The 20,768-nt window shown below is 36.5% G+C and overlaps 1 protein-coding gene across 1 annotated transcript; it reads left to right on the forward strand.

Moving 5' to 3' along the window:
• The first annotated feature begins 1,818 nt into the window (after positions 1-1,818).
• On the forward strand, positions 1,819-20,298 carry LOC128995560 (uncharacterized). Its single transcript, XM_054420577.1, has 9 exons — positions 1,819-1,896; positions 2,579-2,853; positions 5,989-6,220; positions 7,202-7,303; positions 10,186-10,385; positions 16,830-16,923; positions 17,298-17,524; positions 19,375-19,482; positions 19,931-20,298. Exons 2-9 carry the CDS (start codon positions 2,638-2,640, stop codon positions 20,084-20,086), a joined length of 1,335 nt encoding a protein of 444 aa, XP_054276552.1. The 5' UTR covers positions 1,819-1,896; positions 2,579-2,637; the 3' UTR covers positions 20,087-20,298.
• Positions 20,299-20,768: the final 470 nt, after the last annotated feature.

Here is a 20,768-nt window from a genome sequence, read left to right on the forward strand (position 1 = left end):
GGCTGAAATTTGGCATGATGAAAGCTCACATTCCCGATTAACATTAAAGCATATTCTTATCTCAAAAATCCTTTCGGGCTCCGCCCCAGTGCCTCTGTAGTTCCCCATGTTAACCTTATGATTTTTCATATTTAAAAGGAATTAATGAATCTTAACAGCTGTTTCAATTAAACAAGTTGGTTCTGTTCTATGATGTTCAATAGCATAAAAGTTACAAGGATTACCAACAGGGTGCAGCACTATTATTTTTTTTTTATTTATGACAACAGCTAATTTTCAACCAAAAGGTGAGTGAGCGTAGCGAAGGAACTTCAACCTGGAGGCGAGTTAGCGTAGCGAACGAGCTAACCTGAAGGCAAGTGAGCGCAGCGAACGAGCTCCAACCTAAAGGTGAGTGAGCGTAGCGAACGAACTTTAACCAGGACGTGAATGAGCCATGCGAATACTTATGAAGTTAAACGGGGCAAAGCCCGCGGGTACAGCTAGTTAAATATATAGATTACGTTAGGTGAAATGTATTCCCATAAATTATTTATTTATTTTCTATACCATTAAAATCTGACTATAATCTTTTACAGGAAAAGTTGCGTCGATACCATTGACTTTGCATACTTAATTATATATATCCCCTGGCAGTAGTCAGCTGTTCATGCAAAGAGGAAATATATGTGATAAATGTAATTTATTTTACTTATCTGCGATAAGGGATATAATGTACTACCACCTTTTGACAAGTTTTATCCATTGTTATACTTTTTTAGTTTTAAATACTATTCGGACATTGTTTACATTATGTTGGCCTTCCAGTCTGCCATAAAATATGGCAAATAAATGTCAAAATATTTAGTCATACCACTTTGAGTTATTTCAATAAATGGAAATGTTAAAATAATGTCAGTATTCAAATTTAAAATATGAATGTGCGGCAAGAGTAAGACCTCTGTTTAAATGTTCCCAGCAGAAAATGAAATCTTACATTGTCCACTTTGAAGTCCTCAATGAACCCTGACTTAATTATCCAAAAGTATTTCTATGTACGCATATTCGGCCGGAGCTATTCTACGATCTGGAAATATCGTCCCTTGTACATAATATTTTTTTTATGTTTAAGATACTTTTACAAAATTGTTTGAAGAAAAATATTTCTAAACTGTCCATGGTTTTTGTCAGAGAAAAAGAGCGTTTCAATCACCAAAATAATGGTAAACTGCAAAATAATATTTTTAATGAGTCTGTCGTGGGATTCGTTAAATTATTCTTCATCGAAAAAATTTTACACACTAGAGTCACTAATATTGCAATGAAATTCTGAATAATCTGAAACTTATCTAAGATCTTTGAATGCAACGTAACTAGTTAAATGCGAGCAAATAACAAAAAACAACCTTCTACATTTAGTCAATTGAATGTAATTCGTAGTTGGGTAACCATCCATGGTTAATGGTTAATGTAATCATGACATCATATTTGCAGCGTGTAATTCAAATGTCGTTAGCAGACATTAACATTAACACGACATCAGTAACACGTCCGTCGCAAATATCAGTTATCCTTTAATCTGATCATTTTGAAATTAGTTATTTCATGTAATTTAATTAATCATAATACCTGTTGTTGGATTGAATCATTTCGACCGTAATTTCCTACATTTATGTGTAATATACCCTAGACACAACCTACAGACTAGGCAAATTTAAATTTGTGTGATTGGATTTTTAATAAAATATTTTTTTATTTTACAGGTCGCATGTCTGTCCGTGGGGACGTGCTTACCAACAGATGGGGCTACGAATGAGAAAAGTAAGCATTACGTTTTCAGAGCTATTGTAGCTCAACATGGTTTAAGCTGAAACATTCACACTAATATTCTGATGTTAATAAACTAACAGTGATTTGGTACGTACTTTGCAATATAACTTGCTATACTTTTGTCACCTGAAATACTGCAATGTTATTTTTACTTGTTTTTAGTCTAGTGGGTTTCCATACCTTTCTACATATATAAAGCGATTGCTATCCATTCGACCAGATAATAACCTAATTTAGTTTGGGCCTATGCAATTTTTAACTAATTTAATTCAATTTAAATTTTAACCTAACTTAGTATTATAATCCAACCACACCCCTTATATGGCCTGCCTTGCATCTTATCAAATATAACCTAATAGAACACATTGTGCCTCTCAGTAAAGAACGAGTATATGTACAGTAAATTTCATCTAATTTTTCCACTCATCATAAATAGTAAATATTTTACATGAGGAAGAAACTCAAGACATTACTGGAACCAAAAACAAGAATGAAAGATATAAATGGGACGAGTAAAATGTTTTTTGTAGCCTTGTTACTAAAAGAAGGTGCTTCTGTGACAATGACCAAGGACAGTTTGTAGCTTTTGTTCCACCAATCAAAAATCTACCTACTTTCTTCATGTTCAAACTGGTGATTTTCTGTTTGGCTTATCAATGTTATCAATGAGTAGAATAACAATTCAGCTTCCCAACTATAGAAGAGATGTTGGGTCTATGTACTTAGTTTCTTCTTCTGAAGTATCACATCACTTGACTTTTTCTTCCAGGAGACACATTCGTGGCGAGCAGCAGCAACACGCTGTCTTCAGCCAACGGATACCACGTCATGCTGAAGGAAGTGAACGTGAACGGGGACTGCGAGACTAGACTGACCATCACAGGCAACGGTCTGCACAAACTCATCTCGTTCCCTTGCAAGAGCCGCCCTCACTCGGTCATCAACCTGAACAAGACGCTGTTGGTGGGAGACGAGTGGTTCAGTGATGAATATGGAGTCCTTGTACATCTTGTGGACGGCAAGTGCATCAGGGAGACATACCAGGTGAATAAAAAAGATAGTGTGAATGACGATTAGCGGTGTGCAAATGCAATAAGTTCATTAGATCATGCTCGTAGGGGGCGACCCTACCTAATGAATCACCGTCATGATCGTCACAATCGAACTTTCATTGGAAGCAACACGGACCGTGCGCAGCTATCAATCCTACTTTGTATGGTCGCTATTTCATAAGAAAGTATTACAGTATTAATCTAGTTCTACTTACTTAGCTTTATTTAGAATATTACAACACACACCCCTTTCATAGCAGAAATAGGTTGGCCATCTCACTAGGAGTACAATATGAAATATATAAAACCACCAAAATTGGTGGTTGGTGGTAGCTTACCCAGTATAAAAAGGACCTAAGATAGATTTATTTTTCTCATTAGCTACATACATGAATACTAGAAGTATTCGTGGCTATATATAGCCACTAGTTGCTCTGCCCGTGCTTCGCAATGGGGCAAGAATCCTTAAGAGAATAACTTAATGTGGGTCTCGAAATCTACTATACAAATAGTTACGCACACTTAGCCTTGTTAATTATACAGGAAAATCTTAGTCATGTTTTTTTTTAAATCTCGGGTAATTCTGAGCAATTACTTGGTCAACCCCAATTTTTTTCATATTTTACTACGGTCATCAGGAGGTTCTCAGAAAGCAAGAAACATATAATTTAAGCCCCGCAAGGTTAAGTTAGGTTAGGTTAGGTTAGGTTAAGTTAGGTTATTAATTAACCTATATATTGTTATATTGTTATATTGTTGTTGTTATATTGTTGTTATATTGTTATATTGTTATTATATTGTTATATTGTTATATTGTTGTCAGAATTACCATATATATGTATAATTCTGAGCAATTACTTGGTCAACCCCAATTTTTTTCATATTTTACTACGGTCATCAGGAGGTTCTCAGAAAGCAAGAAACATATAATTTAAGCCCCGCAAGGTTAAGTTAGGTTAGGTTAGGTTAAGTTAGGTTATTAATTAACCTAACCTAACGTAACCTAACGTAACGTAACGGTACTGTTACAATTGGCCTTAGAGATGTATTTGAGACTAAAAAAACATAATAAGTTAGGTTAGGTTAGGTTAGGTTAGGTTAAGTTAGGTTATTAATTAACTCAGTAATCGCCGGGAGGATTGTCGGAGGAACCACTAGCCATAGCCATAACGGTACTGTCACAACTGGCCTTCCGCGCGTCTCCCGCAAGCCACTGTTATCGCTTAAACTTTGAACCTTCTTATCGCTCGGCAACCTGTAAGGCCCCGTTTATGCACCAAGTGCGGGAGCGGTGCGATAGCGGGCCCGCTCCCGCTGTAAATGAGTCTGTTTATGCACGAAGAGCGATAGCGGTAGCGGTTGGTTAAAGGAGAATGGAAGGGGGACACAGTCTTGCCAACTCAAACTCTGCCAAATAATTAACACGACTATTTGTCCTAAGTGCACGTGCGCGTGGGTCAAGTTGGCAACCCTGGCTTCAGCCCAAGCAACCGCTGCGATTCCTAACTACACAGCGGGCGAATTAGAAATCGCAGCGGGAGGTCAACCGCTATCGCTATCGCTCTTGGTGCATAAACAGCCCCATTTAACTCAATGGTGTTAGAAATCGCTCCCGCTGTCGCTACCGCTACCGCACTTGGTGCATAAACGGGGCCTAATATGGTCTTGCGGGCCTTGAATTATATGTTTCTTGCTTTCTGAGAACCTCCTGATGACCGTAGTAAAGTATGAAAAAAATTGGGGTTGACCAAGTAATTGCTCAGAATTACCAAATCTCGTGTGTATTATTATTTTCACTAAACTGTGGGGCAGAATTATAGTTATTTGTGTAACTAGTGGTGAAAGTGGCACTTTGCTGCACACGAGAGCAATGTTTACGCACGAGCCGCAGGCGAATGCGGAATGATCTCGAGTGCAGCAAAGGCCTTTTTCACTCGTGTTACACATTATATTTTTCCTACAGTCACTATATAGCATATAAATAATTAGTCTTTCAAACACTATACGACACGTTTTTAGGTTCAGCTGGCAACACAAATGGTGCCTTAGAGAAAGTAGTACCCGCGGTCCGTATCACTCCGCTATTTTTCCTCGGCAAAAAATGTGCTCCGCGTTTTGAGAATATAGTTCCGTATGTTTTTGTAATTTGAAGTGGTTTCCGCGCCTAAAAAAATGCTTTAAAGGTATTTTCTTGTTTATTAAGATCGTAGGAATGTTTTAAAAACGTTTAAAAGAAAAGTCCAGAAAGTTCAGAAATACCGAAACTATAAACACGAAATGACAGGTTAAATCGTAGTTATAATAGTCAATCAGCTGCTCATAGTAGCCTTATTATCTTTAAGTGTTGCCAACCTATTTCCAAGCGTACACGGATTACGTGCATAATAGAACCACGCTGTTTTGTGTTGTTTCGTTGGAATCCTGATGTGCGGCAAAGTATAAACCGTACGGCAAAGTATAAACCGTACGGCAAAGTATAAATATGCAGCAATTAGCAGCTTTCTGTACTATAAACAGTACAAGGAAGCCAACTTTGTCGGGTGACTGTAGGAAAAAATATTTACTCAAAGAAAAAGTAAATAAACTAGAAATAAAAAAAATTAACAGCTGATGCATCTTCAATATTTTCCACTTTCATGTTAGTAAACAAATCTAACTGAGTCTTTCGAAATCCCTGACATGGGTACCTTTCATGGTGGAAGGAAAATACATAGGTGTGCTATTCCCGTCATTTGCTGACGTTATATAGATTTCAAACAAAAAATCAGCTGATGTATTGCCATATATATATTTGTTTTGATTTGATTACGATTGTTTTTATAATTTGTCTAAATGGAAAAATGGTGTTGGCAATCTGAGTGACGTCAGCATATGAAGGGAATAGCACACCTAAGGTACCTTTAAGACGGTCCCAGGAAAGCTATCACGAAATTGATGGTGTACCTACTCCACGAAACTCTACATGTATGTGCCAAATTTCGTGTCCATCGGTCCAGTGGTGTCTGAGTTTATCACTGCCAAACAAAATATACAAACAAACCATCATCCTATTTTATACTTATAGACTGCAAATTCAACTGTACCCTACTCTAATTAACCGATCTCTTACCACAATCTCTGACTCTAGGAAAAGGACGGGGACTACACCAGTTCTTCGGCTCCCATGGAGGATGCGCTCTGTGAGAAGGTCAAGCTGAAGATTAAGATTCTAAAGGAGCAGCAGGAGCGTTGGGAAGAGTGGTATATGCAGAAGCAACAAGAAGCACAAAATCAGCTGACGCAGATTCAGACCAACCTCATGACCCTACAGCAGAATCTGCTTGGAGGACTTTTCTCAGGGCTGCCTTGGGGAGTGTTTGGCAAGAAATAAATAACTTACCAAGTATATTACTTTGTGCATTTGATTCATTAAAGAGATCTGAAATGTAAAATATGTTGTTTTATGTTGTTTTTACTCTCAACGAAGATAATGTCAAGTTTAGGAAGGATCAAAATCATTAAGTTTGTACAAACTAGAGAAAGAATGGTTTTCACAATATTAGGACTTCCACTTTCCAATTCTTGTTGATCAGCAGTCCATTACAGTTTGGTAATTGTTTGGTAGCAATAGAATAGTAGGTAGTTAACAGTTAGAATTAATTAGTGACTGCATGGTCTTTGCAAACGAATGGAATTGTAATTTTGAATCTAATTAAGTCGTTGAACGAATTCACTACATACTTTACGCTTATGAAATGGCGACCATACGAATGTAGGTATTTTAAGCCAAGTATGAATGTAACTCAAATGAATGTAAGTATGGAGATGACTGTAGTGGCACTATCTTGTAGTCTTGTTAGTGACTAAGTCCGACATATTCCTTAGACATAGCTGTAAATTAATAGCCCATACAGCCAATGGCAACTAAGGGACCTACAGTTTATTAAGATAGTACACCGGGTCGTTGTAGTACTCACTAGTGCGGACGTTAATCCACACCGGGGAGTATCGCATCCACAGGTGCATGCCTATAAATATCCACAATTCGTGACCTCCTTGTAGCTGGATTACAGGACGACGCCACGGTCCCAGTCCATACACAAGTAAATAAATAAATAATAAAATAAATAAATAAATAAAAACGTCTTTATTAGCCAGCGTTTCTCTGATACATGTCAGTTTTTTCAGAACAACTTTTGTCATTAACCTATTGCACTTACAACTAAACATTCATATTTTTTAAAAACTTTTTAATCTCAATCTTAAAGGTATTGTTGGATGCAACGGTTTTTAGGCTCTCGGGTAGTCCGTTGTACAATGTGGGTCCGAAATATGAGAAACTTTTCTTTCCCAATTCCAAGGTGACGCTTGGAAAGTGAAGCCTCCCACCATGACGTGTCCTACGTTGTATGACCTCATCCCGGACAGAAAGCCTCTCGCAAAGATAGTCGGGCTCACGGAGAGTCAGTACCCTGTGAGTCATGCAGCACGTCAAAAACCTGCACATGGCTTCCATGGGCAACATCCCGGCTGCTTCACGGAAAGGGGAAACATGATAAAATTTTTTAAGGCAGAATCCAAACTGATTGATGAGCTTTGAATTCGCTGTATTCTGCACATGTCTTCCTTAGTGATACTATTGCCATATGCAGGGAAGCAGTAGTAGACTACTGACAATATCAGTGACTGCATGAGTTGAAGCTAATCGAACATCACTGTGGATGCAATACTCCCTGGAGTGGATTAAGTATATCTCAATCCTACCTGTGAAACAAAATTTATCAGTTTAAAAGTCTAGGTGTGTAAGATATTCGAAACACACGACGGAATGTGCTACTATAACTTTCCCGGCGTCATTCGACGGAATATGTAAAATATAACAATGCTAACTGACATTTAGTTATTCAATAACAGTTGAGTAAATTTGGCAAGTAAAATTTGAGTAAAATTTAAGTAAAATTTGGATGTGACAGAGATAACCCCTTAAATAAAAGCAGTCCATATTTACCGAGTTTTGCTCACACAAAACCCTATAACTTTTACAGTAGAAATATATTTCAACTTGTAGAGAAGTTTTGTTCAACTATAAACCATGGCTTAAAACATTGAAAGCGAAACATCAATCCATACCAATTACCAGATAAAATTGTCTTAATGCTGCCTCCACTGCTAACTGCGTAAGTTAACAAGTGAGTCGATACTTTCCTCCATTGAGTATCAACTACATCCCTAAGTTTATTTACCTCTAACTGCATCCCTAAGTTAAATTACCTCTATTATGTTTACATAACTTACATGGAGTACCGACAACATAAGTTAAATTTGAAGGACTGATTTCAACAAAGAAAACAAAAAGAAATGAGAAAACCCATCGTAAATGTTCTCAGGTGCTTCATCTCTTTTCTCGGCTAACAAGGTTATCTTTTATCAGCTATGAGAGGCAGGTAATCTGTCATACATTATTCAATGTATAAAAAGGAGGTCTTGGTCTTGGATTCTCAAACGTTTTAACAACATTTCCTTTTCCAAACTGCGATTGGTCTTCAAAATGTAAAATAATTTAGTTTACGCAACAATCGCAAAAATACTATTTTTGTGAAATCTATACACCACTTTACCTACGAACGTTTTTAATTACTTACAATAACTACTCATAACTTCCACGAGAGTTTATGTTTTCGTTTATTACCTCTCATTGCCATGGATAATAGAGAACGATGATTGATGCAACGACTCATTGTACCAACCACTCGCTCTGTATAATCAATTAAATTGGTCTTAACAGCTGATGTTCGAAACATTACAATTTTACTTCTTTTCTCTCAATCCTTGAACCTCATTGTTACTAGTACTGTAAAGAAAAAAAAACAATGCGGTAAAGTGAGTAAACAATGCGGTAAAGTGAATCTTTTCTATTATAAGAACTGAAAGGCTAGTTTAGTTTAAAACCGGTCGTAGATAAAAAATCTTTTTGGAGGTGAACTAAAGTTTACATGTAACAAATCAATTAGTGGTAAAAGGTGATATGATCAATAATTCCAACAAACTGGAATCCAAGTAATGTTTGCTTTAGTGAAAGCAAGTCAAACAATGGTGTAGAATAGAAGTGGTCTAGAATAAATATTAACTTATGTTGAACACTCAATATTATATTTTCCTTTGCTGAAGTTTGCTTTGGTTCAATTGGAATCGTACAATTAGTTGTTAAATAGTTGGGTCGAATGTGTTTATATTTTTGTTGATTTTATTCAAATTCAAATATCTTAACATTGCCTGACATATATTTTAAATAAAATTTACCTCTGTATAAAACTATATCGTCAACACTAACGCAGTAAATAGACTAATCAGTTTTTAACTATTACGGTGTTATCAATTCAATAGGTATTAAAAGAAACAAATTACCGTTTAAGTCATTTATAGTTTACGTTTTTAACGGCATTTTGTCTCATTGCACTTAAATACAAACTCAGGGAAAACAGAATGGCAATCACAAAATAATTTGTAATAAAAACACTGACTCAAATCTACATCGTATGCACTAATGTGAAGTAGACGAGTCATTTCCATGTCAAATTTGTAGCCAGTTTTAATATTTAAAGGAGCGATTCAGTTGAGAGACCATCGCAACAGAGTGTGCTGCAATACAAAATTGTTTTCCTATCACTGCATGGATGGAAATGATCACATGGTCACAGCTTTAAACAGTACGCAAAATAGCTCATTTACGCCCTAGAGTGGGAATGGATCATTTATGCTCTAGAGCGGAAATGGATAACTTACGCTAAATCAGCTGATTTCACAGTTAGTTTTTCTAAATCAACCACAACCGCGGATCCGGTGACCAATACGTTAACAAACGGTAAGCAAAAAACAAACCTAAAAAGCAACACTTAACCTAAATTACATTTTATATACAGCTTTAGTTAATCTGTGCGCTATGATAAGTTAATAATAGGGGTAGGAAAAATATTGTGGGTATTACGAGCACAAACAAAATGTCACGAAATGTATGGCTACACGTAACCCTGGGCTGCACTCAGCTGAAGCTTCGTGCTGAACTCTATGGCAATGACGTACTTTGCGCTCTTAATACACGAATAGCTTTTTTCCTTTTACATCAATGTTTAATGCAAAATTGAAAACGAAACGCATTGAGAATGTAAATGATGCTTACTTTCGGCCCAGTGAAATCATTTGTTTATGTTTATGATCCATTCTGTTTAGGGCCTAATATTCCACTACATTTTTGTATTGAAAAAAACCTGTTACAGCTCAACAGCTGGTCTATATGGTATGTCTACTTCATTATCCTAAGTGGTACAACGCATCAGGACGTTTCCAGTATTGTCAGCGTACGAGTGTATACATATTCATGGTGTGTCGCAACGATTCTGGAAATGGCTGATAACAAACGACCTTGCTGTTGGTTGCTCTGTTATCAGCTCAGTGTACGAGAAGACCTCACCTGAGCAACATCACAACATAAACATCAACATCAACATCATGATCAACTATCAGTCAACATCTGTAATTACCCTGCTGGTATGTCACTGGTTATGATGTTATTTTGTAATGTTGGATTATGTAGAACGCATTTTAAGGATTTATAACAGCTGTTTTCTACAGCTGTTTTCCCGATTCGTTTTTTATTCAATTTAATTAATTTAATAGGGGAAAAGCCGGTATTGATGAAAATTAATGTTTTGTGGTCCCTACTAGCAGAGTACCCGTCCTTCGTATGGGGTTGGCATATAAGTTTAAAATGCTTATTGCAGTTATACTCAAGCTTTGCGTTTTCAATGGGGGAGGACAAAGTTTGATAAAGTTTGCTTCTTTAAATTGACGGTATACTATGATATTACACATCTACCATAGCCATAATGTTCTACCACTTCACCTTAACGATAAAGAAAAATAAATTATTAAAAATTCGCAAAAAATCACAAATTATTCATGACATTAAAAACATAAACATAACTGTAAACAATCCTACTTTGACAGTTCTCATTGTGATTTAAAGTTTTTTGTTGCTGTTTGGTTCAAATTAGCTGTTTACATAAATGCAAAGTAAATCATAGTGCTGCACCCTGCTGTTAAATCTTATAACTTTTTAATGCTTTTGTATTATCATAGAACCAACTTTTTAGTTGAAACAGCTGACCCAAATCTTTAATTCCCTTTAAATATGAATACTAAGGTTAAAATGGGAAACTACAGAGCCACTGGGGTGGAGCCCGAAAGGGTTTTTGAGATAAGAATATGCCTATATGTTAATCGGGAATGTGACTATCATCATGCCAAATTTCAGCCCAATCCGTCCAGTGATTGAACTTCAAACAAACAAACACACAAACTTTCACATTTATAATATTAGTAAGATAATTCTAAACTAAAATAGTGTCCCCATTGCTGTAACATACGGTTCAAGGGTTATTGCAACTTTTGTGATATAATATCATGGTTAGTCCCACTGGCTTGGTTGTTTATACAGGTGTGTTTGTTGTTAAAGGGTGTATGGGAGAAAGTGTGTCGGTTTTCTGATACCGTTTATTTACTTTTCAAATCTCCCTCCAAGATTGGCGTATTAGGCAAAATATTAAATGGCAATTTAGGTACCTAACATTTAGCTTACTAAGGCTGATCAATCCCAGTTGCTTTAAATGTTGAAAAGACAGTTTGACACTTTACTTTATAGTGTATATGTTTTTAAATAAACAATTGCATTTTTCAATTATCAAAAGTAAAATCTATAAGATCAACTCTAGAATTAGATATATAAGTAGATCTATAAGAGGTAGGATCTATAAGATAACCTCTTAAGCGCGTTTCAGTCCACTATAACATACTATTTAAGGACGAAATTGCTAATACTAATAGTCAAAGCTAATACTCATAGAACGTCCGATTTTAAAAACGGATTGACCGGTAATAATGACGAAATGTTGAGTACACTAGGTTAAAATAGTTATTTGTGCAACTTTTAGGCGAGTGAGGAATGGTTTCTCGAGTGAGGCAATTGCACTTTGCACTCGAGTTGCACATAATATTTTTCCTACAGTTACCATAAAACAAATAAATTGGGAAAGAAACTTAACACATTTTAACACAAAAGTGAACTTTTACTATGGCATTTAATGAATGATACAACAGTGTAGGCCTACAACAGCTGACCAGCTGATTTACAGCCAGTGCTGCCAACGTATTTCGCGCGCATACGACCTTGTCTGCATGTTACGCGCTCACTATTTCGTGCCTTCACGTTGCAAATCTGGAGTGAGTGAGACAAAGTAATTAGAGTGATTGTCTCACTGATGAGAGAATTGGCCACTTTGCTTTCTCAAATCAGTGCGAGAACATGTACATTGTTAGGTATCTTTAGGCTAACGATATATTCAAAGTAATTATTTAGGGAACACATCTTTGAGTCAGCCAAAAGACGAGTAAATGCAGTTTCATGGGAAATATTTAAGATGTAGAAGGATGATCAATAAGAATAGTACATTATTTTTTATATTGTTGTGAACAAATTTTACTCCCGCTACAACTGGCCAAAATGTGAGCATATCAATATTTCACAATGGAACCGGATGAGTAAATCGCGAAACAATCTAATGTTGAGTGTTATTATTTTAATTGGCTTTGCGCAACGGACTGTGATTGGAGGCTTGTTTAATGTTCACATGTGTCACTAGACTAATGTACGAGATATTTTATATGTGGAATATGAACTTTTATATAGAACTAACAGCATTCCCGGATCGAAATATGAACGGTGTAACATTACAAAGTTTTTTTTCGCCAGCTATGTGGTAGTGTGAAGGAAAAGTCATTTAAATCAAAATAAAGCAAACGTTGCATTTTAAATGTTTACTAGTGGTCGTCCTGTGGTCGAAACTCGACCAAAAATAATTAATGTACAGACTTCTCTATTTTCTCCCCACACTGTAAATAAAACATGTGATTGGAATTTCTTCCATTTGTTTTGATTTTCTGTTTACGTTTTGTTGTTATTTCGTCACCATCATGGCAACCCATATGGTCCATGTTAATTTTTTGAAGTTTTCAAATTAATCTTTTGTTCTTATTTGTTAGCCTATTTTAATTTTTAAAAGCATTCTGCACATCTACAGGAAAATATCTTTCCAACAGTATGCGTAGATTTTCCCTGCGATGCACACGAGCTGAGAAAAAAGGTTTTAAAGAAACATGCTTGCCTATTAATATATAGATACTCTTTCCATGTAAGCGAATGAACATGCACTCACTGTAAAATGTACCCTAAAATCAGATAGAAGAAAGTCCACATCAGCGCTTAAAGGAGATAAAAAACATTGAACCACTTCATATTTTTAATAGGAACAAAAGTTTACTTTCAGTAGGTATCCAAAGTCATTATGGTTACGTTTAAACTGCGTTGCAAGGATATTAGAACAGTAACCAGTTGGAACAGTATTAGTGGTATGGTCCATAAACATAAACAACCATATAAACATTACCAAATTAGGTACATCACTAGCCCGAAAGTAAACATGTTGTTATTATGGACCCTGACCGTTTCTGTTCTATTATTCGTGGTAGGGTATGTTTCGTGAAGTACAGTATTTTTCGTCCTGCATAAACCAGAGGATTATACTATTTTATAGGCTTAATTTTGTTTTTACTGGTTTGTCTCCCTAATAAATATTGTAGCCCATTTCATTCTTATCATTCTTGATCAAACAAAGCGGTAAAGTAATTTTTTTCTTTCAGAGTTGTGATTTGCGAAGGTTTTTTAAGCTCGAATTTAATTGTTAATGATTAATATAGACCTGCATTATCAGATTTGTATTTATTTTTAGTATCCATAATGCTTTTCAATTGTTTCTACCCCTCTCAGCTTTAATGGGTGACATCAAACCCCCTTCACACGATATGATACAGAGCGGGTTTAACTGATAACATGTCACTTTCTACCATTGACATCAGATATCAGAACAACCAATACAGAACACTGGCACGTCACTCAATATCACTCACGATGTCATGTTTGTGTGATTGTCCGTAACATCTGTTCTTCGTAAACGTTTATGTCAAAGTTGTTTTCAAACAGAATGTCCGCTTTCCGATATACAGGGTGATCAACTCAAGGAGGCCACCATTGGGATATCGGAAACGGTAAGAATTAGAGAAAACTTTAAATGGGGGACATTCCTTTATTTTTTGTGGCATTAAAAAATATGATTTCATTTTTTCGAAAATCAGCCGCCATTTTCCAAAATGGCGGCCAACTTTGAAGTTTCTTATGGAACACCCTATATTTTATCATGATTTCGGATAGAACAGGCAATTTAAAAACTTTTTTATTCTTGACATTTTTTCGATAAACCCATTCGTTTAGGAGTTACAGCCTATGGAAAAATGACTTCCGGTGTACATTTTACATCATGTAGCTCCTAACAAGTAGGTTTATAGCGAAAATGCGAAAAGTAAATGAGTCAAATAAGTCTTAAAATTGAATCTACATTCCAGAAAGACCATAAAATTCGTTAAAACTATTAATTCTATTATTTCCAAAATGGCGGCCATTTTCCAAAATGGCGGCAAACTTGAAAAGTGGAAAACTGTGTATTTTATGGTCTTTATGGAATGTGGATTCAATTTTAAGACTTATTTGACTCATTTACTTTTCGCATTTTCGCTATAAACCTACTTGTTAGGAGCTACATGATGTAAAATGTACACCGGAAGTCATTTTTCCATAGGCTGTAACTCCTAAACGAATGGGTTTATCGAAAAAATGTCAAGAATAAAAAAGTTTTTAAATTGCCTGTTCTATCCGAAATCATGATAAAATATAGGGTGTTCCATAAGAAATTTCAAAGTTGGCCGCCATTTTGGAAAATGGCGGCTGATTTTCGAAAAAATGAAATCATATTTTTAAATGCCACAAAAAATAAAGGAATATCCCCCATTTAAAGTTTTCTCTAATTCTTACCGTTTCCGATATCCCAATGGTGGCCTCCTTGAGTTGATCACCCTGTATATATATATACCATATGCATAGTAGGCCTAAACTCAATTCGTATAGTAAAATCAATTGAGTTATTTTACGGGTAGTTAATAATCACAGATGGTTTATTCTACTTCCTAAACTTAACTTTACTTACTTTTAGGTTAAAATACCTCGGGACAAGCATTAATCAGCATATTCTGGATTTGAGTCGTTATGATGTTGAAGATGGTAAAATAAGATGAAGTGTTACCGGAACATATACACGCTTACCTATAAGTTATCAGGTACATTTGAAATGAAATACAAACCTACGGCTCAAGGGCGTACCAAGGATCCAAATTAGGGGGAGGGGGTGCAAGAGCGTACTTGAAACAGTTGCTAGGTTTGGAGGGGGTTCGGGGGTTCTCCCCCGGGAAAATGGTAAAAACAATATGCTGAAATTAGCGTTTTTTACGCTATTTTGAGACATTAATATAACAAACCTAACCTAGCACGATAATCCAGTGTTTATTAAGTCTTAGTTTATAAAGTGGCTTTATGTCCATCAATCGGGTCAGGTCAGGTTGCTTAGCTTTATAATACTACAACTAGCTGTGTACCCGTTCTACGCACGGGGATCTTATAATATTCAGTTGAAACCTTCTTATATAACGAACAGCAGTTGGTTTGCATATTTTAAGATATGCTGGCCAAACTATTATACATAGCTTCATTTTATGTTGTTTTTTGTTGTTCCGGATCGGTATGACAATCAATAAAAGGTTAAATTACCTCTGTGTCTGCCGGTCGATCCTATAACGGTAGGCTTACTTTTATTTTTACTATCTGATCTCGTTTGCATGGCTCAATCACGTCCTGGTTGAAGTTCGTTCGCTACGCTCACTCACCTGTATGTTGGAGCTCGTTCGCTGCGCTCACTTTCCTTCAGGTTAGCTCGTTCGCTACGCTCACTTGCCTTCAGGTTAGCTCGTTCGCTACGCTCACTCGCCTCCAGGTTGCAAATTAGCTGTTGTCATAAATGTAAAAGAAATAATAGTGCTAGTGCTGCACCCTGTTGGTAATCCTTGTAACTTTAATGCTATTGAACATCACAGAACAGAACCAACTTGTTTAATTGAAACAGCTGTTAAGATTCAATAATTTCATTTCTCATAAGGTTAACATGGGCTTCCAGAAATTCCACGTCAAAAATCGACAAAAACTTGATTTTCAAGGGTTTACTGTTAAATATCTAACTGTCTCATATTCGATGAAATACGTCTAAAACCATCTCATATATGTATAGTATTTGGAAAATAAGTTTCAGGCGGGACAGTGCTATAGTTATTGAGGAGTAGTTGTAATAAAGTGCGTATTTTAGCGTTACCAAGAGAATGACAGATAGACAGACAGACAGACAGACAGACAGACAGACAGAAATTGAGATAAGGTTTGATTCGGTTTCTCTGACCTATGAAATGTAAAAATAACCAAAAAGTTCATTATTCTAAGCAATGTACAGACAAAACTCTAATTTTATTTATATAGATACACATTTAACAGTGTTTTTTGTGTCCATGCCAACTTTTCACATCCATACCCGAAATGTATGGAAAACTATTTTGAAGAATTCCTAATAACTTATGCCGTTACCGTACATTATTGTTGAAGGGAAATGAAAACAAAATAATATCACAAAAAATAGGTTTATATTTAAATCATACTACACTAAGTTGTTAGTTTATACAAATTGCCAGAAATATGGTTATATTTTATAACTTTGTAAACATTACATACACCATTTTGTTTTGTACATTGGAATATTTTCAATAAATTATAGATCTTAGCTGAAACTAACTAATGTATACTTTTTCTTTTTTGATATCCACAAATTCAATGTAATTTTCAACGCAAATGGCCACTACTTACATTTTACAATAATGTTATATCCCAAACTGTAAGAAATGCGATATAATAATCAAACTAAATATGTTTTCTACGGTTGCATGTTTTAGGTTGGTTGTTTGACATTCAGCCATGCCATCCCGATGCCTCAAGTTTCGTCAGCGACTCTGACCTCAACAGGGACTTCCAGCTCCAGCTCTAGTGGTAACAAGACGTTTTTAACATTTAACAATACTTCACAGTGGAGTACAAGTAGTCTTATGAAAATACTGAACATGGATAGACATGGAATAGTTTGTTAGTTATATCGCCATAAGCGTTTTGTAAGACTTGGAAAAAACTCGGGCGTTTTCAGATAAATGTTGAGGACAGTTTAGAAATTAACAACTCTTTTGCAACAAAAACTGGGGCGTGTTTAGATAAATGTTGAGGACAGTCTAGAAATTAACAACTCTTTTGCAACACCAGCAACTTTGATATGGGGTAGTTCCCTGAAATATCCATAGTTTGAAAATTTGTAGTTTCTTAAAATCATTTGAATAATTCTCTCTGCAAAAGATTTAATCACACAATTTCAGGTCAACATCACGTTCAGTCCAGCAGTCACGTTGAGTCTTCAGCCAATGGGATCACCGTGACTGTCACAGAGTCCCAAGTCAATGAGCAATGTGTGGCCAACTTGAAAATTTTCGGTAACGGCATAGACAAGAAGGCCGAGTATCCTTGTGGTAAAGCACCAGTTGACATCATCAACTTAAAAAGCGGGCTTGCCGTTGGCAACGAGTGGTTCAGCGATCAACCGAAGGTCAGAATCATCGATTTAAAGATTTAAAACTATAACCTTTACTCTAAATAGCATAATCCAAGTTCAAGAATGTTACTATATTCTCGCTCTGATTAAACTGTATTTAAAAACCTCCACAGCATCAGCAAATTCTCAATATATGAATGTTTTAATACTGTGTGCTTTACCTGGCTGAGACGGTTTTTGTTAACCTATGGATCTTGGCTGGAGTTGAGGTCAGCACCTTTTTCTACTTGTAAACATCATCAAATCTACTTGAGATTCCGCCAGTGCTGTCGAGGTCTCTGACATCTGTTCCCCAGTTCCACTCTCTAATGTAGGTCCCTCTCTAATTGTGCAGAAGCCCCTTAGCTTGCTCCGCCTTTGACAGAATCCTCCGTAGGTCTTCCATCACAATGTCTTGATATCTAAGCCTCCACATATGGGGCAGACTAATTATTGGTCGACGGGAGTTGGAGGACAGACTGCTGGTGGGCCTCATCACACCCAATTCTTCACGTGGCTGACGACATCTTGAAGTGTCGTCAGGCCGGGCTGAGATCTCCAGGCCTGATCAATGTCATTTTGGACTCTGGACACATCTGCACCTGCTCTGACAAATTTGTCACTTATGACGGCGTTCGGGGGTCTAACCACCTCTCTGATCCCTCATTACACCACTTGCTGACGGTCTGGGCTCAGTTCTTCCGGGATCTCTCTTCTGAGATCTTCATTTGCTCTCTCTCACTCTCTCTCCTTACGACAGAATGCTTGAAAAGCCTTTCCCAGAGGAGTTGCACAAACGGTACGCCTGATGGCCCAGGCCACTCTATTTAAGAGAGACCTCCTTGGTGCCAGGGTTGACAATCTCTTCAGGATGGTTGAGCTCTGGGAGGGTGGGGCTTGGCTTTACTGGAGTCTCTTGTTTGCCATCATCTCTTTAATCACTTCAATGCCTGAGTGGTCTAGGGAAATGGCCAGTGAGACTGAGCCCATTGGGCCGTGCAGCGTTCCTAATTCAAGATCCTCTTCTTTCATTAACCCATCGTTCTTGACCACACAAGGCCTAATCAGTGTCTCCAGAAAGAGAATGCAAGAGTTCTCTGTTGCAGGTGTTTTGGTCCACCTCGGGAATCTTTGATCATCCTGCTGACATAGCAAGGCCTCACTCCCTCACTCAATGACCCCAAAGGAAACAGGGTATACCGGCCGTGATCCAATAGGCATAGGGGTCAGAAACAGGCTATTCTATTAAACTCTTGGCATTTCAGGTCCTCTTGGTCAAAAGGTCTTTAGGGAAGCGATGTTAACCCTCCCTCCAAGTGCGCTGTTGGGTTAGCCTTCCGATCTGAAAAAAGTAGTTGTTAGTATGCAATCTAGGTGAAATAATCCTCCTACTACAAATATAAAATACAGCGGACAGTGTGATGATACCCTCGGCTAACACCAACGGTTAATCGGTTATCACAATCACAACCACTCTACATACACTCAAGAGATAACGGCCGGCTACTCTGCCAAGGGTTTACCAGCACCATTACCACCTCTCCACATGCTTACATATGACTTTTAATGTCCCTATGTGTAAAGTAAATGTGACGTACTTTTCAAACTGAAACATATCACCATATCTACATAAAATATCCAATCAGGACACAACGCCATAAGAGCCAGGATCAAGTACCATAACATAAGCTAAATAGTGTTAACATTTCCTGATAGAACCTTAGAACTGAGATGTAAAGGGTTTGTATCATATGCTTACTTACAGTATAAACATTTTGGTATACAATTAAGGCTTTTACTAATAGGCCTGATGGGTGTGCTTTTTGATTTTTGAATTTACACTTAAACAGTATCTAAAATTTCAGACTTTGGTGCACCTCACGGACAAAAAATGTGAAAAGGAAGTATTTACACAACAGGATGGAAAAACCTCAAGCTCTTCAGAAGTTATAAATGAAGAAGAGTGCCAGAAGGTATGACAAATTACCAGAATAGAATACAAAGCTCATAGAGCACATACAATTTTCATGTGTGTTGGCAAAGCTGTCTTTTTTTCTGGAATGATATGAAAAATCTGACGAGTTAAGATGTTTCTTTTATTGATTATAAAAGTATTGAGGTTTAAAGGTGGAAGATTGATCACACTTTTCAACAAATAAAATACAACAAATTAAAAGCTACAAATGTTATAATTTAGCCTGTAATTAAAAGTTTTCCTTCAAAACAGTTGAGAACCATTCAGCACATGGGTTTTCAATGTTTTGTCATAATAACAGACCAAGCTTTATAGTTATGTAAATTCTTTAGAACTTCCCAAACATAATGAAAAGGAACCTTCTTAATTACTCATTAGCCTTATTGGGAAGCTATAAACTTTTCAATTTTTAGTTAAAGAAATAATGTGGAAAACTTTTTCTTCAGGTGCGTGACAAAATTTCTGAATTGAAGAAGGAGCAGCAGAAATGGAAAGATTGGCTGGCTCAGCAAGAATTGGCGGCCCAGCAGCAGTTTCAGCAACTTCAGCAAAACTTCCAGTGGTTTCAAAACCAGCTGAGTGGACTGTTTGGTGGTAAATAAGATCCAGCACATTGCAAAACTATCACAGCAAACAAGGTTGTAAAATACATGATATAAGAAAAGTTAACATAAGCGTTTTGATTAAGACTTCATTTGTAGGATTTACTTTAGCAGTGTTAGTTTACACTAAGTATAACTTAAGCAGATAGTGCTTAATATATGTTAAATATGCATTTATATAGGTTTGTAAATATTAATATGCTAATGAGTGATTAGTATGTTCATTTCATTATTTCCGTTAATATCTCGTTAAGATCTAGTCAAACTTAGATAAGTTTTGTTTAATAACTGTTGTGCCATTCCACGTAAATAACAGTTAAAGTTTATGCTAAAAGTATAATTAGAGAATCAACAAAACCTAATTTTTTCCAAAGAAAGACATTCATTGTCTTTAATTATTTTCTATTTTCCAAATATTAAGGAATTGGAACGCTGATGCCATTCCTATTTCTTGGCTTCCTATTTTGAACAAAAATGTCTCTCACAGATGCAAGGAGGCTTTATCAAAGAAGTATAATAAGCCTTGACGCTTCTTGAGACTACCCTTTCATAACTATCTCCTTAAACAAAAATCTTTGGAAAACAGTCTTTGCAATATAATCACCTCCTTTTGGTGACCCTTTCATTGGTCTTACTCCCGGAAGTCTTTGCAGGGTCCAGATCTCATAATCATATCAACGTA

The sequence above is a fragment of the Macrosteles quadrilineatus genome, unplaced genomic scaffold, assembly GCF_028750875.1.
Source record: "Macrosteles quadrilineatus isolate MER2022 unplaced genomic scaffold, UCM_ALF_1.0 Scaffold_5__1_contigs__length_97177068, whole genome shotgun sequence".
NCBI classification, from domain to species: Eukaryota; Metazoa; Arthropoda; class Insecta; order Hemiptera; family Cicadellidae; genus Macrosteles; species Macrosteles quadrilineatus.